The sequence below is a fragment of the Vicia villosa genome, linkage group LG2 (genome assembly GCF_029867415.1).
Source record: "Vicia villosa cultivar HV-30 ecotype Madison, WI linkage group LG2, Vvil1.0, whole genome shotgun sequence".
NCBI lineage: Eukaryota > Viridiplantae > Streptophyta > Magnoliopsida > Fabales > Fabaceae > Vicia > Vicia villosa.
Genome location: NC_081181.1, coordinates 138592521 through 138616556, shown reverse-complemented (window position 1 = coordinate 138616556; position 24036 = coordinate 138592521). Strand labels below are relative to the sequence as shown.

The following is a 24036-nucleotide window of genomic DNA, read 5'->3' as shown; positions in this document are numbered from 1 at the left end:
ACTTGCAAAGTTAATACTGCAACATTCAAAATCAATGAGTAAATGAAAATAAGTAGAGCAAATTATGATTGGAGCAATGTTAGATTGTACGCATAGTGATATGCTTTGCAGCCATAACACATTTTAAAATACTCGTAGGCTTCTTAGCCCTAGGTTGACAACCTTTACATATCCATATATTTAATTTTGATTTATTTAAAACATTGTGCAAGTGCTAGCGCCAAACATAGACATCACATGTAGTACTACTCTACTAGTATTTCGAATCAGCGCGATTAAAGTCGCTCGCAATTTCAAACGGGTACCATTCATAGCATGTGATTATTTTTATCTTGGAATACGCAGCGTCACTATTAATAAACCACATCACGTAAAACACGTGGTTAAATTAAAGTAGAAAAAAACAGCGCCGATGTTTTCATTTATCTTGTGCTTTACGTGTTTGTTTTCCTGTTATCTATCTCTTTTCTTCATATAGCATAGTAGTCATAGCTCTAAGGCTTTCTTAAATCTTTCTCTCTGTCCACAACATGAAGAAGAATTTGAATCTGGAACTTGGCCTTTTCACTCCTTCCATTACTTCCAATTTTCCTACCTCGTAACCATCTTTTCAATCTCTTTTCTCTTGTTTAACTTTATGTTCATTCGGTTCTTAATTAGGTTTTTGTTTAATGCAGAGTGGCAGAAGAATCGCAATATCAACCGCAGCAGCACCGGCCTTTGACCATTGTCTATGATGGCAAGGTTTGCGTTTCTGATGCCACTGAGAATCAGGTCGGTGACTTTCGTTGGATACTGTTTTTTTCTTTATTTAAATTAACCACCAGGTTTCTATACTCTAAGCAACCACAAAGTTCATATCATCGAAATAAGGTTTTAAAAAATGTCGGAACTATATCGCTGAATCGTGATACTCTTAAGTTGTGGTTAATTTACACTACAACAAAACAACTGGAATAAGTGTGAAAGGTGTCCATGAGTTGGGTCAATCCATAAAAATGGGTTGGATTGGGTAGTTTGGTGGATATGAATTTAAAAACTAAAAAACCCACTAAAAAATTTGGGTTTCGGATAGAACCAGACTCAATCCAAAAAACTCACTGATATATTAATAAAACATTTATTTCAACAATTTAAATGATTTTGATGAATAATAACTTATTTGTTGCAATTTATTCTCTTGAATATTTACTATTTTAGTGAACTATGATTTTAACTAATTTTGGATATTTCACTCTTTAGTTATTTTGATGTTAATACGATTTTATGTCACATAAGTTTAGTTTGTTGCTAGTATTTTATGAAAATCTTTACAAGTTGATGTTATCATTTATTATTTTATGATGTTAAAAAATAGTAAAAATAGGTTATCTAATTTTTTTAATTTTTTTTATGAAGATAGGAAATGTTGAATAACTTTTATGAAAAAAAAATGATACTCATCATTTAGTAATTTAATATTAATAAAAGAAAAAAATTATTTGAGCAACTCACTGTCCAATCCAACCTGAAAATTACTGAATTTGTGCAAATCAGCTCATTGATGTAGCGGGTGGTTATTTTACCTCACCAAAACTATAGTATTATATGGATTGAGTACTATTGGGTTGTCGAAATCAACTCAAACCTACCCATATACACCCTTAATCAGTGTCGTAACACCTATACCAATTAAAATCACAAAAGTTTTACATAACTGCAGACTTTTTTAAAATCTTAATTAACCTTTCATAGACCTTGTAACACCTTTTGGATTTGAATCTTATTTTTTCAGTAGGATTTTATTGGTATTTTCACTATTACTAGATAAATTTGATAATTAATCTTTTATTACACAAGTGGAGGGAACTATCAATTTATAATTTTTTGAAAACTTTATATTATTATTTTAAAAATTTAACCTGTCAAATGGATGGAACCTAAAAAAAATAGTTGTATATATCTCTATTGTTTTAAAAATTCAATATGTTATTAATTTAAAAAAAAATATTTACTTTAAAAATAAATAAAATGAGAATGAATTATATATTTATAAAAATAAAGTTAATTAAATTCATTTAAAGTAAAAGAACATACTAAGTTTTTTAATCATGTATAAATAATCATAGTCGTGTTAAATTTTTTAAGACTTTATCTTCCCATTTTGCTTTCCACCTTTTTTTTTCTTTCTTTTTGGACATGCTTTTTATTTGGTAATATAGATTCATTTATGATAGTAAATGTAAATTATGAGTATATATATATATATATATATATATATATATATATATATATATATATATATATATATATATATATATATATATATATATATATATTATATATACCCTAAAATACTAGTGAGAGAAAAATAATAATCTTCGTACTAGTAATAAAGGACAAATACCTTATTGGAACTAAAAACAATTTGTTGATAAGCAATTTCAAGATAAACTAAAGATTTAAAAAGTAGTAAGTGGAGGTCTATATCTGAAGTGTCCTTGTTGGAAGTGATAGTTGGCCAAATTTACATATGCATTGCACACACATTTGTTGACCTAAAAAATTGGACTCAACTTTATTTTGTCAATGTATTTCTCAATAATAAATAATACCATCATCATTAGGTTATAGCTTGGCCCACTATTATTAATAATTTATTTTAGCAATTTTTTTTGGATAAGTATAGTTTAGCAAATGAGTTTTCACGTGTTGTAATATGATCACAAGACTCGTAATCAATTATTATTTGAATTATAATAGGAATTAAGTGGGGTAATATGAATTGGATGCAGGCCAGGTCAATTTTAATGCTAGCAAATAAAGAAATGGAGGAAAGAGTGAGGACACCAACTGGATCGTTTTCAGAGCCATCTTCACCAGCAATATTTACTAGTAACTTGTATAGCCCTGGAACTTCTCTTTCCATGAAAAAATCACTGCAGAGGTTTCTCCAAAAGAGGAAAAATCGGATTCAAGAAGCATCACCTTACCATTTTAATGAGCAAAATTGATTAGTTAAGATCATCTACAATTGGAAATTTTGGTTTAATTTAGAGTGTTAGAGTACTATATGTATGTCTTTCCATAAAGGGTACTGCCATGTCAAATTGTCAACTGCTTGTAAATTATTTAGGATTGTACATCAAACATCTCTTGCACTGCTGTGAAATTTGCATTTTTTTTAATGTTTAATTAGCTTTTCTTTTTAGCAGGTTTGTTCATTGGTTTGGGCAAATTCGAACTAAATCGGAATCCAAAACAAATTATGGTGTTTGAGTCGAACATTTTTAGTCCGATAAAAATCGAACCAAACCAATGAAACTCGATGTTAATTGGTTCGGGTAATGGATTTTTTAAAATTATAATATATATTATCATTGTCATGGTAACTAGTATAAATTATTCGACTGAAAGAAGAAGAAAAATGAAACGACATATGTGACATTCATAACCTATATGAAGAACGGATTTTTAAAATTCTACCTGTCAGTCCGCCTACCTAATCAACCATATTAATTCATATAATTTATATCATCATTATCATGGAAACTAATATAAAATATTCAGCTTAAGAAAAAAAATGAAATGCCATTTGTGACATTCAAAACTTATATGAATAAACGAAAAAATTAAGAATTTATATTATTATGGAAAATTAGTTGATGTAAATTAAATATTTTTTAAAAATATTTTTGCACATTTGTTTCTAATGTATCCGATCAATCAAACACAAACCAACCAATTATTTCTCGATTTGGTTTGTGTTTTATAGAAAAATATGAAAATCTAATCTAAACAAATCAATATATTTTTGATCGGTTTGGGCATCGAATTCTCTCAAAACCGAACCGTTCCGGCTCACGAACACCCATACTTGTCAATTTATATATAATATATTTTTGATCGGTTTGGGCATCGAATTCTCTCAAAACCGAACCGTTCCGGCTCACGAACACCCATACTTGTCAATTTATATATATATATACACACACACACACACACACACACACACACACATGTGGGGGTTGTTAGGGACCCATTTACTTTGTGTTTTGTTTCGTTAGAAAATCAAAAATGTGTAGTGACGAGATGAGATAAAATCTTGGATTGGTGGAGTAAGTTTTCAGTACGATTGAGAGGGGGTTGACCAAGCCTGCAAGGTTGGCAGCACTATAGCCCTCAGGTCAGTGAGAGAAGTATGAGTAATGCGAGAGTGAGAATGAATTTGAATATTTGAAATGATGAATTTTACTTTTATATATCAAGGACGATTGAAACCGCTCACATGTGATGTGGCATATTGTGCGAACAACCATTTGATTGAATTGAACGATGAATGATACGTCGAAGGACCGAATTATCTGCTTTGTGCACTTGCTTACTAGATGTTCGCTATTAGACCTTTTGTTATGGGTCTTACAAATGATCCATAACTGCTGTCCCTCAAGCCCTTATTCTTATTTTATAGAGTGAGGACATTGTCTTGTACATCTTTAAACTTATACATCCCTTTAAGATTCAACACAGTTCTGCTAACTTGGCATGGGGCCAAGGTCTGATATCTCTCAAGAAATATAACAAGATGTTTGAGGTCTACTCGAAGATCGTGAAGCATTTCAAAGATCGATACTTCCTGGTTACTCCGCTTAACGTGGCGACTCATACCAACATCTGTACCATAGATCCCGAGTCGCCCTATCAATGTTCTGACAAGTTCTCCAAGTTCCAGTGTCAAAGCCATTTCTTAGCCGATTTTTGGTCTTATGTTTATAAATTGGATTATCTGTCTAAAGAGAAGATTTACCTAAAAAGGCAATTGATATCTTTCTTTGATGGTCTCAGTTACGTCAACGATGTTGTCCCCTCTGATGTGGCAACGAGGAAACGGGGGAAGTGGTCCAAGAGACATGTTTGCTTATGGACGTCAGCTCGAAAGAGGCTAGGCAAATCATTTTTGGAAAGCTACATGACAGATAGCCACTTTTTCCTTGAATAGATTTTTGGTATTTTTCTTTCTAACCTGTCTATTGTTAGATTGTAAACAAAATGAAATGTTACAAAACAGTTCAACAAATGAAAAATACTTCTATCGTCCTACCTCTCTTGGTGAGTGCTACATATGCTCCAACTATTAGGGAGGTTCGGAGCGCAAGAGCCCATGTTAGGTCGATTTCCCTTTGGTGAGATGAAAGTTTGACTTATTTTACGCCTTGTCTTTTTTTTTTTATATTTACTTTTTTACTTTTTTACTTTCTTTCCTTGCATTCCTTTTATGTAGTTAATTTTCTTAATATTTTTGTACTATTAAAAAAAGTGAGTATATAATAAAGAGAAATAACATATTTTACTTTCCTAATAATTCAACGCTAGAAAAGATTTTGATGAGTGGGGACTTTATCCAAAAGTATCAACTTAGATAAAACAATGACCTTTGTTGAATCCCAAATTAACCAAACCTACAAAAATAGTCTAAAGATTATCACACTCTCTCTCTCTCTCTCTCTCTCTCTCTCTCTCTCTCTCTCTCTCTCTCTCTCTCTCTCTCTCTCTCTCTCTCTCTCTCTCTCTCTCTCTCTCTCTCTCTCTCTCTCTAAGTCTCTTTTTTATCTATAAAAATCTCTTAAAAATGTTTTCAAGTCAATCTAGTTGATTAGGATACCTTCAGCTTCCTTTTAAAATCATTTTTTAGCAACCCAATTGATTAGAACCTTAAGCCAATCAATTGTAAAAATCCTAAATGGTTGTACAATCAATTATGACAGAGTCTTAATGACTGGGAACGACACTCTATCCAAACTTACCAAAATGGACCAGAATAATCGATTATTTTATTCATCCAATCGATTGGGACATTGAATTTTCCCATGGATCATTGTTTCTCCCGTGATTAAGTCACCTTTATAAGAGTGGATAGTGGGTAAGAATCTTTGATATTATCTGCACTCTAATTGAAAACTATTGTCCTATGAATTTCAATGAGGAAGAGAGGATTAATTTACAATTTTAACTTGGACATTTTACTAATGACATTTGTCAAGCACCAAGACTAAATCTTTTATCAACTATTCCAAACTTATATCTTTAATTGTAACTAAAAAAAAGAAAATTTACTACTTGATTGATAAACCGCTCTACTTTGTCTCGACACTCTTTTTATCTACCACCACTTTTGAAAGGTCTTTTTAGCAATAAAAACTATCAAAGTAAGATTAAGAAGCAAAATGAAAGTTGATCTTTTAAAAAATAACATGGCAATTAATATGAAAGAGAAATTGCTACAAATATTAATTTTGAGTCAATTATTAATAATTTCAAGCAACTCAAAAACCATAAAATATTATTTTAAAATATTTTTAAACACATTGTTAAATCATTTAATGTTCAACTTTATACACACATGTATATAACCCTTTTCTTCTCTGACTTTTCTCTATCCACGCACCTTTTCCCTCTTCCTCAAATTCAAATTTCCATTCGTTGATGTAGTTTTTGGCTAGGCTCCAGAATAGTCAGCGCCGCGCTAGTGGTCTCTTTTCAACAGCTTCAAGCGTTGTCAAGGTTCTTGGAAGGTGCCTAAAAATGGCAGTTCTCTCCTCTGTTTTAATGGTCTGTTATTCTCGCAGCTATTGATTTTCAGGGAGTGGGTCAGATTTGTTCTCATCCATATTTTGTTGTGACCAAATCGAAAACTGGTATCTTCGTTATCATTAGTGGTATTTTCATCTTTCAACAAAAGCCAGTGGTTGTTTATGGATACACATGGAAGTATGTCGATTCTGGTATGCGTGTTCACGATTCGGTTTAGTTCGGTTTTGAGAGAATCCGATGCCCAAACCGATTAAAAATATATGGATTAATTTGGATTCAATTTGCAAATTTTTACAATAAAACACAAACCGAACCAAACCAATAAACAACAGGTTGGTTTGAGTTAGACTGATCGGATACATTAGAAACAAATGTTCAAAAATATATTTTTTTAAAATTCTAATTTATATCAACTAATTTTTCAAAATAATATAAAATCCTTAATTTTTTTTTCGTTTTTCCATATAGGTTGTGAATATCACAAATAGAATTTCAATTTGTTCTTATTGAACTTGAATACCTTATACTAGTTCAATAAAAAAAATTATATATATATATATATTATACTAATTATGATTTGGACTAGTTGCTATCTGTTATTAGTTCCAAGGAGAAACTTTGTGTTCAACTTTTGATCACTACCTTATGGAAGATCTGGACAGCTATAAGCGATGTTCTTTACAACAAGAAGATGGTGGATCCAGCAGAGGTGGTAGGTGTTACTTTGCAATGTGTGACAGATGCTTCCAAAGAGAGCCAACTTATTAGCAGCATGGAGAATCAAGGCCAAGTCCCTCTTGTTTTGTCTATTCCTAAAGGAGTTTATGTGGTTTAGGTGGATTCTGGCACGATGAAAGGGGAGGGAATCACTTTCGGTTGCGTTGTCAAAGACCAAGAGCATAAACATGTTGTTGTAGCTTGCGCAAAGGAGATATTTTATGTTGAATCTTGTACAACGGTTATGTTTGCCATTAGATGGTGCCTTAGTTTGCTGAAATATTGGAGTTTTGAAGAGGTGCTCATTCAATTCGACTCTCTCAACACCTTGCATTGCATACACTCTATTTTAGCTTGAGCAAATCTTGATCATATTGCGTTGGATTATAGGTCTTTGCTAGGTAGTTTTTAAATTGCTTCAGTTATGTTCTTGAGCAGATGTTTTCCTGTGGATGCTCATCACATGGCTAATTTGGCCAAAACTGTAGGATCTAACATTTGGTTGGGGTGTCTTCCTAGTATTGCCCAAGTTGTTTCTATCGTTGCCAATTCAGCTTAATGAAAATGTTTTAGTTGCAAAAAAATTACGATTGGTTCAGGTAGACAGGCTCGCGGATAGAATTTTGCAAAACCGATGTCCGAACCAATTAACATTGGATTTCATTGGTTTGATTAAGTTTTTTCTCGAACTAAAAAAATGCCCGACCCAAACACTATGATTTGGTTTGGATTTCAGTTTAGTTTGAATTTTCCCGAACATATGAACACCCCTAGATTCTGGTTTGGACGCGAATTACCGTTTCTCGTTTCGTTTCAAACTGATTTAGATATGGTTGCCTAATCAAATTATGTCGTTATTGTGCTTGATGAATCATTCATCGATTCACATTATCTTTGTTAGCTCTTCAAATGCTTATATGAGATGGATTGATAATTTCTTCTTTGTCTTCAATTTTGATGTCTTAACTTGTTTGAATAGAAATGGTCGTGATCGCTTGTTACAATTTGTTAGTGTATTGTTGGTTAATGAACTCGTTACTGCGTTGGCTGTTGAATTTATTCACCATTTTCAAAATCTAAATTTGGTGCTTGTCATTTCACATTTCACATTTTTAGGTAATTTGATTTTGCACCCCTACGTGTGTTTATTAGATTGTGCACATGATGCGTGAGTGTCTCTCTAAATTCAGATTTCTTTATTGTTTTGCTTATTGTGTTTTCAAAGATTTTAAGTGAATTTCCGGATTGTGTATACTGTTTCTTTTTTATCTACTTATCATAGTAATGTTGATTCTTCGACATCCATTTTGTCTTATATATATATATATATATATATATATATATATATATATATATATATATATATATACTATGATTTTAATTTCTGAATTATAAATAAATTATAGTTTATTTTTGTTAAATTATAATTCCTTGTGTCAAAAAGATTTAATTTTGTGTCGAAGTATGTAATAGTTTGTTACACAAATAGTGTGTAACAGTTTGTTACACATAAATTTGTTTTAGATCTAGATAGATTTGATTTAGATTTAAAATAGATTAGATTTGATTTAGTTTCAAAATAGATATTTTGGGCTTTTATAGGTTTGGGCTTTGGCTTAGGGAGAAAGCTAACCTAAATCTATAAATAGGGAGTAACCCTCATTATTTGTAATCAAGTCATTAATCTGTATTCACAGAAGTTGCAGTTGCAAGTGAATACAGAATTTCCACAGATTGTGGGCAGAGAGAAACTATGCAGAAAATACTTTCTTCTTCTCTTTTAATTTCCGCAAACCCTAATCCTACTTTTGTTCTTATTTTTCTTCATTGCCATCTTTAACGATAAGGAATTACTCAAAGATTTGAGAGTCTAATTCTATCATCTGGTATCTAGAGCTCCGGTTAATCGATTCAAGGCAAGAAGAATGGCGATGGCAATGAATCATCCGAATGGGCATTTTCCAGCAACACTACTAATTCTGAAAGGAGATAACTATGAGAATTGGTGCAAGTAGATGAAAATTGTATTCTGTTGTCAAGATCTTTGGGATCTTGTAAAAGAAGGGATAGAACCGCTTGCAGAAGGTGCAAAGGAGGAACAAAAGGCTGCACATAAAGAATTGAAGAAAAAAGATTATAAAGCTCTTTTTATAATCCATCAATGTCTGAGTCTAGATAATTTTGAAAAGGTTAGTGATATAGAATCTTCAAAGAAAACTTGGGAGATTCTTGAAAAATCTTTCGGAGGTGCAAAAAAGGTGAAAGAGGTGAGGTTACAAACTCACAAGAGAACATATGAATTGCTTCAGATGGAAGATAGCGAAAGCATAATTGATTTATTCACTAGGGTTACGAAACTAGTGAATCAAATCAAGATATGTGGAGAAGTATTAACAACAAGAGTTGTTGTCTCAAAGATCTTGAGGTCGTTGTCCCTAAGTTCGACCACATAGTGGTAGCCATAGAGGAATCGAAAGATTTGTCGAAATTGACAAAAGAAGAGCTTCAAGGGATGCTTGAATCTCATGAATAACGAATGATTGAAAGAACAACAAGCAAGTCGAAGAGTGATGTGGCTTTGCAGGCTCAGTCGGCAAACAAAGGCAAAGGAAGTTGGAATGAAAATAAAGGTAGAAGTGGCTACACCAATTCGACTGGTCGAAGTCAGCAAGAAAGAAATTGGTCGAATCAGAAAAAATCCTCATACCAAAGCAACCAAAGAGGTGGTGCTGCAGGTACAGGAAGAGGTGGTGGTCGAAAGCCTGACAAAAGTCACATACAATGTTTTAATTGTCAGAAGTATGGTCACTATTCTACAAAGTGTCCAGAAATGAATAAGAATCAAGAAAGTGACGCAAAGTTTGCAAAACAACAAGAAGAAGAAGAAGAAGAAGAGATGTTGCTGATGGTCACAACAGAAGATGAAGTTGGAACACTGCAGAACAGAGAATCAGATTGCAAGTCAAAGTATTCAAAAGACTAAGAGCTATGATGAACATAGATATCTTAGACACAATGAATTAGGTGGTGTGTTAAATTATAATTCCTTGTGTCGAAGTGTGTAACAGTTTGTTACACAAATAGTGTGTAACAATTTGTTACACAAATAGTGTATAACAGTTTGTTACACATAAATTTGTTTTAGATCTAGATAGATTTGATTTAAATTTAAAATAGATTTGATTTGATTTAGTTCAAAAATATGTATTTTGGACTTTTATAGTTTTTGGCTTTGGCTTAGGAAGAAAGCTAACCTAAATCTATAAATTGGGAGTAACCCTCATTATTTGTAATCAAGTCATTAATCTGTATTCACAGAGGTTGCAGTTGCAAGTGAATAACAGAATTTCTACCTATTGTGGGCAGAGAGAAACTCTACAGAAAATACTTTCTTCTTCTCTTTTAATTCCCGCAAATCTTAATCCTACTTTTGTTCTTATTTTTCTTCATTCTCATCTTTAACGATGAGAAATTACTCAAAGGTTTGAAAGTCTAATTCCAACAATTTTGAATGGCACTGAATCTAGTCGTTAGATTTGGAAATGAAGAAGTAACTGAAAACTCACCAAAGGAGTCACTAAAGATCATCGATTCTCGTAAAGAAGGTTGGATACGAAATGCGCAATTTCAATTTTTGTTTGAACTGATTCAATTACATTTTCTGATTATGAATGCTTAATCGTGTGTGGCACATTTCCTTCCACTATAGAACACGTTGAATTAGTGATTTCTAATGGCATAGCCTCGCTGTCAGCTGCTATACAACACTTTCAACTTGTCACAATCAACATCGAATTTCAATTTTCAACACATGGAAAATTCATCTTTAAGACAATTTTGTAATGTTTCAAACACTCACGAGTTCTCCACAATATAAAATAATGTCAATGACATTAAAAAGAGACGAGGTGCATCGAATTCAATTAAATTAATAATTTTATACTTATATACATCATCATCATCATCATGAATCATGAATGATAGTTATGAACACTTAAATTTTTTTATTTTTTTTATGACAAATTATATATTTTATGTAAAAAAATAAAATGTATTTCTTTATTTGTCTTTAATTATAATGGTCAGTTTCCTTCCAAAAAAATATTATTAAGGAATTTCTTTATAAGTTTTTTTTTTTTTAAATGAGAGTGGTTTAAAGTTGTTGTACACATATTAAAAATGTAATAATTCTATCATAAAATATTATATTTTTATTAAATTAATCTTATAAAAACAAGAATTTTCCTGTTTTAAAATGAGTGTCGTTTTTCAGGCTAAGCGGGGTCTCAGACAAGGAGATTCTATTTCTCCCCTTCTATTTTGTTCTCGAGAGAAGATTATATGTTGGTTGATTTTATGATGAGAGTTTTTACCGTTTTCTCTGCATCCACTGGCCTTAAGCTTATCCCGGCGAAATGTAGAATTTATTTTGGTGGAGTGAATATGAGCACTAGGCAGGATATTATGAATCTTACTACCTTTGAAGAGGGACCTCTCCCCTTTAAGTATCAGTAAGTTCCTTTGACCTGTAAGAAACTATTCGTTCACCATTACATGTCTTCGATTGATAAGATTGTGAGTAGAATTAAGCAATGCAATACTAAACTTCTTAGTTATGCAGGGCGAGTGTAACTTATTAAAAGTGTTAATTTTACGGTTACGACCTATTGGATGCAATGTTTTCCTATTCCTAAGTTTGTTATTCACAAAATTGAAGTTATCCGTAGATCATTCCCATGGACAGGTGGATATGATATCAGTAGGAAAAGTCTGGTTGCCTGGGATAAGGCGTGTAAACCTAGGGACTATGGAGGGCTAGATATCATTGATCTTAAAATTTGGAATAAAATGACTATGCTGAAATCATTGTGGAATCTCAGTGGTAAGTCCGAGAATTTACGAGTTAAATGAGTCCATGCTTATTATCTAAGACACATGAACCTGATGGATGTGGGTATCAAAAGTCATAACTCCTGGATTATGAAGACCATACTCAAGCAAAGGGTCCTTCTGGACGATATCCGACAAGTTTGGGAACAAATGATGAATAGTGATAAGTTCAAGATGAAAGATGTATACAAACTGATGTGTAAAGACACCCGCCAGTGATTTGGAAAATTTTATTCAGTTTTAATGATTCTAGACCGAGGGCTTTGATGACTATGTGGCTTGCTTGCCATGATAGATTGGCTACGAGACAACGACTCTACCGACTAGGTATAATCTCTGATAATAAATGTTGTATCTGTGCAAAAGCTGATGAATCTATTAATTGACTGCTGTTTGTATGCCCTGATACAAGAAACATTTGGGTAAAAGTCCTAGAATGGATTCAAGTTAATCATACCAGCACCCTTAGGATGAGGAATTGATATGGTTGAGTAATAGTACCAAAGGTAAAGGGTGGAGAGCTTCTGTCTTGAAACTAGCTACGCTGCTACATAGACAATATATGGCATTTGGCGATACCGCGATGATATTTGTTACGATAATGTTGTAGATAAGAATAAAATTGCAGACATCGTAGATATGATTGTTAATGGGGGTGGTATAATAAGAAACTTAGGACACATGATGATCCTTTAGTTTATTTTGTCTTCTTTTGAGGGCTGGATCCTTGCGATCGTCTTGTTCTCTTTTGTTTTCTTTGATTAAAAAAAAAGAGTGTCGTTTAAGTTTTTTGCACACAAATTAAAAAATATAAACTTTGTCATAAGACTAAGGTAGACTCATACTTTTCATATTTTATTTTATTATTTTTTGGACTAATTAACTGACTTAAGGGTTGTAGAGCTAACATCGTAGATCTATCTCTCGAGATCCGCCACATCAAAGACATGCAACACCACATCAGGAACCCAACATCAATAATCCAAGTATAATTTTGGTTCTACTCTGATCATATATGTCTGATGCAAAAGCTAGTTCGCTGTAATGTAGCACAAGGACAAGGGAAGGATGATTTTTGTTTAGAACTCCTTGATATCTTTCGCCTTGACGTTACTTCTAATTTTTGGCATCAGTGGAGCCAAAAGGAATGACCATGCAAAGAGGAGTTCATGTGGTTAAACTCCCATCGATCAAGTGGTTGAGATGATTCATATTAAGGTTGATTAAAATTCCAAACTAAGACCATAGAAAATTAGCAAAGAAGCGGTGGAGAAACAAGTGCTGAGATGATTCATAATCAGTATAACATAGAACACAACCAGAGACAATGATCCATCCTCTACTCCACAAGTTTTCATCAGTGAGGATCCTCCTATGCATCAATCTCCTTAGGACAAAAGAATGAGATGGAGGAATGGACCTGCACCATATCAATATAGACCAAGGCAACAAAAGAGCAGCTGATTTTAAGAGTAGGAAAGCTTTCTTGGCTGACAAGTAACCATCATAGGAGTTTCTCCATTATTAATCTGCTCCACAAGGTTAACATCTCTCTCTGATGACACCAGGGATAAACCATGTACCTTTATTCACTATATCAACCACATCTGCATTGAGCTAGTGATGAGTGAATCTAGGTGTCACCAAGCTCTCAACCAAAGGGCTACCAATCCAAGTGAAAGGGATTGCACCAGGACTAATTCCCAAGGGAACAGAGAGATTTGCCAATCTAGCATGAGATATTGAATCAGTATAAATTTTTTTCTTGGAGTTGTTACATTGCTGCCCAGAAGCCTCTGCATATAATTATATTTGCAACAACCATCTCATGTTTCTTTTAGGAATGTGTATTTCTATTTACTTGACCCAGAGATATTTTATACTGTTTAACAAAAAAGACATGGATAAAAGAGGAATAACTACAAATAACGCAAGTCTAAATGCATTTTGAAAAGGAGTTCATAATTATTATTGAAAGTAGCAGTTTCTTATGGATCACGCATGGCTTATAATGCAAAACTAAGTTTTCCATTGAAGAATGAGATAAGAACAAATGATACTCTAAAATATTCCTATTATTATCAGAAGCTCCAGCATGGTGTTCTGTCATTTTATAACCTAGGATCAATTCTTGGGCGGTCCCACTCTGTGACAACATGATCACGAGTTATCTCCTTGAGTGAGCGACAACCACATAACGCCATAGTTAGCTGAAACTCGTCATGAAGAATCTCAAGTACTTTCCTTACACCAGCTTCGCCATCAGCAGCCAATGAGAATACCACAGGTCTTCCAATCTGGTATATGTGTCATTATGGAAGAAAGGTCATTTGTAAAATTTTATATCTCTAATTGATGTTTAATTTTTCTATCATGGTTGTAAAAGAATCATATACTTACAAATACACCGGATGCTCCAAGGGCCAATGCTTTAAAAACATCTGTCCCTCTACGGACTCCGCCATCCAGAAAAACCGGAATTTTTCCGCCTGCTGCTTTCACAACCTATTCAAAGCAAGCAACAAAAAAACCTTAGTAAAATACATGCAAGAGTTGGGAGTATAATGTGACTGTAATAAAGTAGTATTTCCACATATCACTAAGAGATTAACAAAGCTGGGAAACTAATAACAACAATATTTGCAATATGTTAACAAAGTTGGGAAACCAGGACAAAAAAAAGAAAAGGAAACAAACTTGTACCTCTTCTAAAGCCATAAGTTGCAGGCACATAGTCAAGTTGGCGAGCACCGTGATTGGAAACAATGATTCCAGAAACTCCCGCTTGTATAGCTAACTTTGCTACATTATTAGAATAGAATTACTGAATTAAATTCAAGAGTGATAAGAACAAAGATGAAATGGAGGAAGAAAGCATAGCATCAGAATATAGTTGTTACTGTAAGAAGCTTACTATCTTCAGATGTAATTACACCCTTCACTAAAATTGGCAATGAGGTGATTGTTTGAAGCCATTTCACATCCTGCAATAAGGTTGACCGTAGTATTAATTACTTCCATATACAATATTGTCACAGACAAGGAAATCTAACATGCATATGTGAAAGATGTAAGTTACCTTCCAGTTGAGTGACCGGTCATCTTGGCCAGCAACATAAGAGGCTAGACCAGAATCATTAGTCTTCTAAATGATTGATTTCAAACCGAAAATTGAAAAAGTACGACGATCAGGAATGGAAAAAGCTATCTAATTTCTGAATACATACTAATCACAAACAAACCTTATCCAGCTTTCCAAGATCCAATCCTTCATAGTTTTTCAAGATAAGGTGTGGTGGCATTGTAAATCTGTACAAGAACAAGCCATTGGCATATACATCTTAAAACATAAGATTCATCAGTTCAACTATGTTGAACTATGTTAAATTTTGTAGAAAGATTGTTCAAATTAATGATATTCAACCTGTTTTTAATATCAGCTTCCCTACGACCAAGAATTGGAGTGTCTACTGTAAGCGCAATTGCCTTGAAACCGGAAGATTCAGCTCTTCTCACAAGCTGAGTAACCACATTCCTGTCTTTAAGTACCTAAAAGAATAAAATAAAATAACATCGAATTAAGTTATAAAACAATATAATTGAGATCATTACTTGTGTAATTGCAGCAAGAGAGACATGTGACAGACACATTACATTACAGGGGGGAAAAATCATGAAATAAGAAATGAGGGCAATCTACTCACGTAGAGTTGGAAAAAGCGAATGCCAGGTCCAGTTGAAGCAACTTCCTCAACACTGGAAGTAGCCCACGAGGATAATGTCTGTAACAAAAAGGTCAATGAAACAATCAGCAAGAAACTAATTATGTAATATGTATAACTGGTGCATGGAGGATTGGAGAGAGATTCAATTATATAAGTTACAAGGGAAAAAAATACAGTCGATGTTTGGGAACAAAACTAAATTAGAGAACAAATATGATGGAAATCACACCATGATTGTGCCAGCAGCTGATGCTGCCCTAGCAGTAGCATATTCTCCTACACGAAAATTGCAAAATTTGTTTCAGTTTAGAAGTTTCTGTATGGGAAGAATGCATAATGTATAGCTTTATGCTATAAGAAAGTACTGTCAATAAAATACATGATACAATGGATTTAATGGTATTATATACCTTCAGGGTGAGCCATCTTTTGCATAGCTGTAGGAGCAATCATGATAGGCATTGATATATCAAAGCCTAATACATTTGTTGTCAAGTCTATCTTGCTTACATCCCTAAGAATTCGCGGCCTGAACCTGTTTTCCGTAAACATAGATACTGAAATAAGGGATTTAACAGAACCCAAAGGCTTTGGCACATAAAAATAAAACAAAATCAGCTGTTAGGAAACTAAGTAGATTACAGAATCCTTGAGAATGCATTTCGATTCTCTTTCAATGTCCATTGGTCTTCTGCCCCTGATGCATAGTAGTCATAAATCATCTTTGGCAATTTTTGTTTTGCAATTGCTTCAAACTCGCTCACATTAGTTATCAAATCCATCTTCCTGAGGTGAGTAAAACACGGTGACTAAACAACATGAATTCATTCGAATATTTAAAAAAGTTCTATAACATCATCATATCACAATTAATATCTATGAAACACAGACACACACGACATTGACACATATCGGACATGGATCAAATCACAATTAATATCTATGAAACAGAAACACATACATGACACTGACTCTCAGACACGGACACACATATGTTGAGTGCTACATAGATCAATACCTAACTCAGTTCCAGCTATTTTTCCAATTGATGTGCGGTGTTAATTAATATTGTACAAAAGTATGATCCAACATAGATACATAGGTACAATCATTACGGCTAGAAATAACGTGGAATAAATAAAGAAAAACGAAAACAAAACGAAATATAAGACGAAGGGATCACAGACCTTTGTTTTGAGGAGAGGGTGGAGCAAGAAATACCCTAGCTCTCATGATTTCCATCAGGACAACAATAGAACCCTCAAAATAGACAATGCAAGTCTCATATCTGAGTAGAGACCATTGGATAATACAAACTTGTGCTTCTCCTCTATTCAACGCAAAAGATGGCTAATTGAAGAATTTTAACAAACATGGGCACCATCAAAAGAGCATTGTGTCATGGTTTGTTGGTGTTTTCTCTACCACTTTAATTCGAAAAACAACACATTAATAGGGAGAATTAACATGTTGTACCAAAGCTCTAATTGTCTTTACTTCAATTGATATTAAGATTACTCATCCGCATTTGTTCATTATTAGTTCATTGTCTTTTGTTGTAGTTGGTATTGATGCCAGAAGAATCTCTCTCTCCTTCTAGATCTGGATATGGAACTCCGATAAGGTAGGTCCGATTCTACTACATGAAGAACGACCAATGAAGAGAAAAAAGGAAGTTGAAATGTCAATGTCATTTTTTTTACTATTGGTACAAAGTTGAAGGGAGTAAAACAAAAATTTGAGGGAAGTTAGAACGCTGGGATCTTGTTCATGGCTAAAGATCTAAAAATCTTATGAAGAGTTTATAAGCTGAAAAAATAACTTCATTTGATCGATCAATCCTTTGGTTAGTCCCTAGAACATCATATTGTAAATTCCACCTATGGAAATCCAAACTCAACAACAATGATGCATTGTAATTAATAGTATTTCGTTTAATCAGTAAATTGTTAGCTTGAAATCCAAAGTGATAGAACATAGTGATAGATGTTGAACTTTATTTGGTTTTTGAAGATGACGTTAGACTAAAATCAAGGTATCAAACAGACACCAAAGCTACACATAACAATACAAAATTTGATTGAACATAGTATTCAAAATTCTATAAAATAACCTGTTACATCCATACAACAATACAAGTGAACTAAAAACAAAAAAAAAAGTGAAAATAGTGGTTGAACAGACAACTTCAGCATCCATTAAAATTATTGTCCAGTTATAGGGCTCACTTGATGAATCTAAAAAAATGCAAAGGATTTCAGAAATTAAAATATCATGATGAATACTCTATTTTAAGTAAACAAACACAAGATTTACCGAAAAACCATATCTCAACTAAGCTTGTTTTGGCAGTTATCACTGGCAGAGTTGTTCAACTGCAGTCACAATTTGAGCAGGTTGGACCACGGTCCATTCCTCCAAAGTTCCGGCATATGGAGTCGGCACATCCTGAGATGATAAACATATAATAGGAGCATCCAAATAGTCATGGAAATTTTCAGTGATGGCAGCTGTGAGACTAGCACCAATTCCACCTGTTCGCATGCACTCCTCCACTATGAGCACCCGATGCGTCTTCTTAATTGAATTTCCAATTGTGTGAAGATCAAATGGTTTCAAAGACCTGATATCAATGACTTCAGGGTCATACCCTTTGTTCACCAATGTCTTGGCAGCTTGCATGACATGATACCTCATCCTTGAATAGGTTAGTATTGTGACATGCTCTCCGGGCCTAACCATCTCGGCTTCTTCAAGTGACAATACATACTCTTCATCTGGGATTCTTTCCTTGAGGTTATAAAGCAAAACATGCTCGAAAAGTATCACAGGGTTGTCGCTTCGAATTGCGGCTTTCATCAAGCCCTTGGCGTTGTAAGGTGTTGAGCAAGCCACCATCTGAATACCAGGGATTGATTGAAAGTAAGACTCCAGCCGCTGCGAGTGTTCTGCTCCAAGTTGTCGTCCGACTCCGCCGGGCCCACGAATGACAACTGGAATTTTAAACTGGCCTCCGGATGTGTAATGAAGCATGCCACAGTTGTTAGAGATTTGGTTAAATGCAAGAAGTAGAAATCCCATGTTCATGCCCTCGATGATTGGCCTAAGACCAGTCATGGCAGCTCCAATGCCCATACCTGTGAAGGCGTTCTCAGCAATAGGGGTGTCCAAAACTCTGAGATCACCGAACTTTTCAGCCAGGTTTCTAGTCACTTTGTAAGATCCTCCATAATGACCTACGTCTTCACCCATGACACAAACAGTTGCATCCCTTTCCATTTCTTCCTCCAAACCTTCGCGTAGAGCTTCAAAAAGGAGAAGTTCATGCCTAAAAATAAACATCCGATGAATGTCATTGTTATCGGTCCTAAATATTCAATCAATGTTACCAATAAGAGAGAAAAAACATGCCAGCACTGAATATGCATGAACCAACTACCCTGGAATGTTGTGCCTGTGCTAAAGCCTAAAGGGTAAAGAAGCACATGAATGGTCTTATATCTAACATTCCACCAAAAGCTGTGGCATGACCATTCACTCAGAAAATGAAAACAGTCTGAATGCATGACCACTTAGTCACATTCACAAATGATCTAATACTACCGTGTCATGAACCAGCCACAACAACAGCTTAAGTTGTTTGTTGAAAGCAGTTAAAGGGCTTTCTATCCAAATTTTACAAGATACAGTAAGCAGAGATATCTATTATTCTTGTGATATATCACTAATTGGTTCTATATTTCATTACAACAACGACCAAACCTCAAAAAAGGTTCATCTCATTTTTACTTGTCAAAAAAACAAAAACAATTAAATTGACATAACAAAACAACATCAAGTGATAGTAGGAAAAGACATACCCAGGTTTAGATGCAGAAGCAACAGAACTACTTCCTTGTGTCTATAAACAAAAAACAACAAAAACACAATTGATTACAAACACAATTGGAAACCAAACCTCAAAAAACAATAAGTGTAACGAAATAGGAGTGATGAGATAACTTACAGCAACTGCATTAGGAATCAACAACTCACTCTTCCGAGTAGTACCGCCTGACTTCAAAACCTGGTTTGCCTTTGCATCAGATCTGACAACAAAAACGCTACTTTTACTCTCTGAAATCAGTTACAAAATGAAACAAACAAAATTCTCGGTCAATAACACTAACCCGGAAACACGAAACTGAACCGAACAATAAAAAAACCCTAAATCTACGCAAACCTGAGAGGGATCTACGAGAGGAATTGGAAGGAGATAAAGGAGTAACAGCTCCTAATCCTTGAAAAAGCGTAACCATTTGGATCAGAGAAGAAAAAGAGGAATGGAAATGAAGGGTTGAAGAAAAAGAGTATGAATATAAGAGGAAAAGTGGGCGGAGAAATTAAGGAAGAGTTAGTTGTAGCTGTAATTGTATCTGTCTCTGTTTTTCCGTTGTTCTTACAAAGGTTTTTTAAAGAGAAATGCTTAATGTTACGAAATAACATATCTCGAATTTCTCACGAATGTATTATATGCATGCATCACTTGTATTATTTAATTAATTAACCTCTGTTTTTAAAATCTCTGTTTTCAAAATGATGTATATATCAAAACAAATATTTAAAGAACAAGTGTGATTTTCAAATGCATCATCAATATTTAAAATGTTTACGTATTAGATATGAGATAAAGTGATCTAGCTTTTAGTACTTCATAGGCTAGCAATTAGAATGAGCTATGACGGTGGAGTTTATCTTTATAGAACACATAATCTTTTTTATTATTTCCATTCTATCTAATTATAATCATATAAAAAAAAGTATGTAAAATGAAAATTATTAAAGAAGTAAATTCACAAAAATGTAATATAAAAGCGTATTCGTAAAATTTCGTGAGCAAATTCTTCGCAACATATAGCATAGCTCTTTTTTAAATTGTCTCGTTGAATTGCATTGTTTCCATGTATGTATATTATTGGTGGCCTAAGTGGATTCAAATTCTAATGGCACCTCCTTTTTTGTGGGCTTTGGATTTTTGGGTTTAATTGAATCTGGCCCAATTGATCTTTTAGGTTTGTGGACGGTTTTTCTTTCTATTTTTCTTTTTTCTAAAATTCTTTTATTTTTTGTGACAATTTTATGAAAACTTTATTGGTTGTAGATTAGTAGATGTAATCTTTCAAACATATTTCGATGTTAAGTGTACCTGATGATCATTTGAGAATAATACTCTTTTAATTTTTTTAAAATAAAACTTTCAATGGTAGTAAAGATAATTTTTAAAACTCGTTTTGTGCATAGTATAATTGTAAGATATTTTGTGAAGTTGTTGAATACACCATAAATATTTACTATCGGTATATTTTTGTAACATTTTATTATTATTGAGTGTTTATTAGGGGTGTTCGCGGTTTGGTTTGGATCGGTTTTAAGACAAAAACTCATCCGATCCAAAAATAAATTTACTTGCGGTTTGGTTCGATTTTGGATGATATGTTAAAAAAATCCAATCCAATCCGATCCAATTTAATGCGGTTTAATTTGGATCGGTTTTTGGATATCCAAATTATAAATTATATTTTTATTAATATTATAAAAATACTAATAAATCATAAATTTGATATAATATATATCACATAGTATATTAAAAGTTAATATAAAATGAAAATGTTCGATTATAGTTGAAATAATAAAAATAAATAGATTAAATTAAGCTAATATATAAGATAAAAAATTAATTATCATATAATAATAAATTTATGTAACACATCATATTAATAAAAAATAAATAAGTACAAAATACATATATATGCGGTTCGGTTTGGTTTGGATCGATTTTGAAAAATCTATCCGAAATCCGATCCGAACCGTGCGGTTCTCACAAAATGGCATCCAAACACATCCAATAAACTTCGGTTTTTTGCGGTTTTCAGTTTTTTTAGATCGGTTTGCGGTTTTAATTTGGATTGGTTTGGATTTGAACACCCCTAGTGTTTATCATGTATAATACCTGTCTAATTTTTTTTTATATATATAAATTTTGGATCTTAATTGGATTCTAGTGATTTTATGAAGTAAATTTTGGGTTTAATCTTAACTTTATCCTTAGTCACTATGCAAACCATATCTTGAGTTATGATTGTCTAGTTGAAGCTTGTGACCATGTGTTAGAAACCTAAGAAGCATACTTACAGACTATTATGATGAACTAAAGGTACATTTCAGACGGTATGATTGTCAAATGTGCAAGTTACTTTGGCCAAAATATTGACCATACATTGGAAAGCTAAGAAGCATATCTATAATTATTGTGAAATATGCAAGTTTCTCTTGAAATATACAGTATCTTTGTAAGAAGTTATTTTTTTGGTTCATGAGCTTAATAGAAGATTAACCCTTGAAATTTTTTGTTTAGTTCTCGAGATTAGATTGGTAAAATCTATGTTTATATTGAGTTAAGTCTATGAAAAACTTGATGGTAAAAACTCTGGTTGGTCCATAAGAAAAGCCAGTTAAAATTTTTTGGTTGGTAGTAAGAAGTTTCGTAACATAACCTATCAAAATCTCACATTTCAACTTAGTTGAACTCTTAACAGAAAACTCTTGGGGATAAAAGTAGGACAAGTAGTTAACTCGAACCTGTTTAAATTTGTGGTACATTTCTCTTTTCTTTTATCTCTTTATCTTTCTTTTCTTTATTACTTTCCGTTGCACTTCTTTCTCTTTATCTCTATAATATCCTCTATTTAAATATTGTGCTGCTTAATATTTATTTGTTTTATAAAATCAATTTAAACATTTTATAAATCAAATTTCTATTATGGAACTTTGATTTTAAACCAACACAATCCCCCATCTTTCTTGTATTTAGAGTCATTTGGTCAACAAAAACTATAAAAACATACAAATCGTAGTGCATTGGTTGATGACAACGCCGCAACTCGTCACCCAAACACCACTGTGGCCCGCCACAAGCACATTTACGCTATCTCAACTATCTACCAAGACAAGAATTCATTTTAAATTGCAAAGCGTGACGCAACTAGGACACAACCCAATGCATTTTTTAGGGTTTATAATTTTAATTATAAATAAAAAAAACATGTTTAGCAATTAGGACTCTAATTTTATATTGTTAAGGTAATTTTCTTATTTTAATTATATGCTAAAAGAATTAAAAAATTATTTGGGATTAAAATTAAACACTGGGGTGTAATCTGAATAGATACTTTAGAAATAACTTGACAAAATGAATCTACTAAAACTGAATTAAGCAACTAAATTTTATCTTCAAGTTGAAGATTTTTGTATTGTTGAATTTTTATTTGATATTCTTTTAATAAGGGCCGTGTTTAAATTGTAAAAAAAAATCAATTAAAAATTTAATTAATATTTAAATAACTTTATAATTATAGTATTCCCATGTTCCTTATTACTTGTCACGTTTATTAAAAAATGTTATTGCTCACTTGTCACTTTTAAAACTCAATGCAACATTAATTATAAATTTGTTTATAATGTTTTTAACTATTTATAATATAGAGAGAATATTTAATGAAATAATTATTAATTAAGGACATTACAGGAAAAAGAGAAATATTAGTATTAAAACTAAATTTGTTAATTGTCTCAAATCGTATAAAACTCAATAAGTAACATATAAAAAATGACATGTCAAAATTAATTAATCGTATAATCATCCCGTAGAATTCTTGTACCTCCTCCACCATCCATAGATCCCCGATATAGATCGAAGGTGCTCCCCTATTTTCTAAACAACCTCCACAAAACAAATACACTCTGCTACCATACATAATTCCTCTACGAGACAAGGGAATCCCTGAAGCCTTGGAAACAATCAAGAAAACAAACGTGTCACTAAGAGGCATGTTTCTCGTAGTCCATAGAAAATCCCTTGCCATTGAGTAAAGAATCGAGCGATTAAAACAAGTCAATGTGGTCGTTTTGCTACATGTTTATTCTCCTCGGTCTTTCTCTAAAGAAATATTGTTGGTCTAAAATATATGTGTCAAGGCAGAAATTGACGTTGAAGTTCTGAGTTGTCTTTTTATGGCATTGTTAAACTGCTGCATGCCCAAGACAGGGATCAAACCCAAAATCTCTAGTTAAGGTGGAAGACATTTCCGCCATCTCA

At 33.0% G+C, this 24036-nt stretch overlaps 2 protein-coding genes and 1 pseudogene across 4 annotated transcripts; 1 reads left to right on the top strand and 2 right to left on the bottom strand.

The window, feature by feature from the left end:
• The first annotated feature begins 530 nt into the window (after positions 1-530).
• LOC131650152 (protein TIFY 5A-like) lies at positions 531-2993 on the top strand. Its single transcript, XM_058919881.1, has 3 exons — positions 531-598; positions 678-774; positions 2775-2993. The coding sequence occupies exons 1-3, from the start codon at positions 531-533 to the stop codon at positions 2991-2993; spliced, it is 384 nt and encodes a 127-aa protein (XP_058775864.1).
• Positions 2994-14122: 11129 nt separating this feature from the next.
• LOC131652215 (glycolate oxidase 1-like) lies at positions 14123-18355 on the bottom strand (annotated as a pseudogene).
• LOC131652213 (pyruvate dehydrogenase E1 component subunit beta-3, chloroplastic-like) lies at positions 16579-20388 on the bottom strand. 3 transcript variants are annotated; one of them, XM_058922018.1, is made up of 5 exons: positions 20125-20388; positions 19909-20018; positions 19763-19803; positions 18219-19230; positions 16579-16688 (listed from the first exon to the last, which is right to left on the bottom strand). In XM_058922018.1, the coding sequence occupies exons 1-4, from the start codon at positions 20198-20200 to the stop codon at positions 18258-18260; spliced, it is 1200 nt and encodes a 399-aa protein (XP_058778001.1). In that variant the 5' UTR covers positions 20201-20388; the 3' UTR covers positions 16579-16688; positions 18219-18257. The 3 variants fall into 3 exon arrangements, with proteins under 3 accessions (XP_058778001.1, XP_058778000.1, XP_058777999.1); XM_058922017.1 differs by lacking the exon at positions 16579-16688 and adding an exon at positions 17922-18139; XM_058922016.1 differs by lacking the exon at positions 16579-16688 and having other exon boundaries at positions 17922-19230.
• Between the last annotated feature and the right edge of the window lie 3648 nt (positions 20389-24036).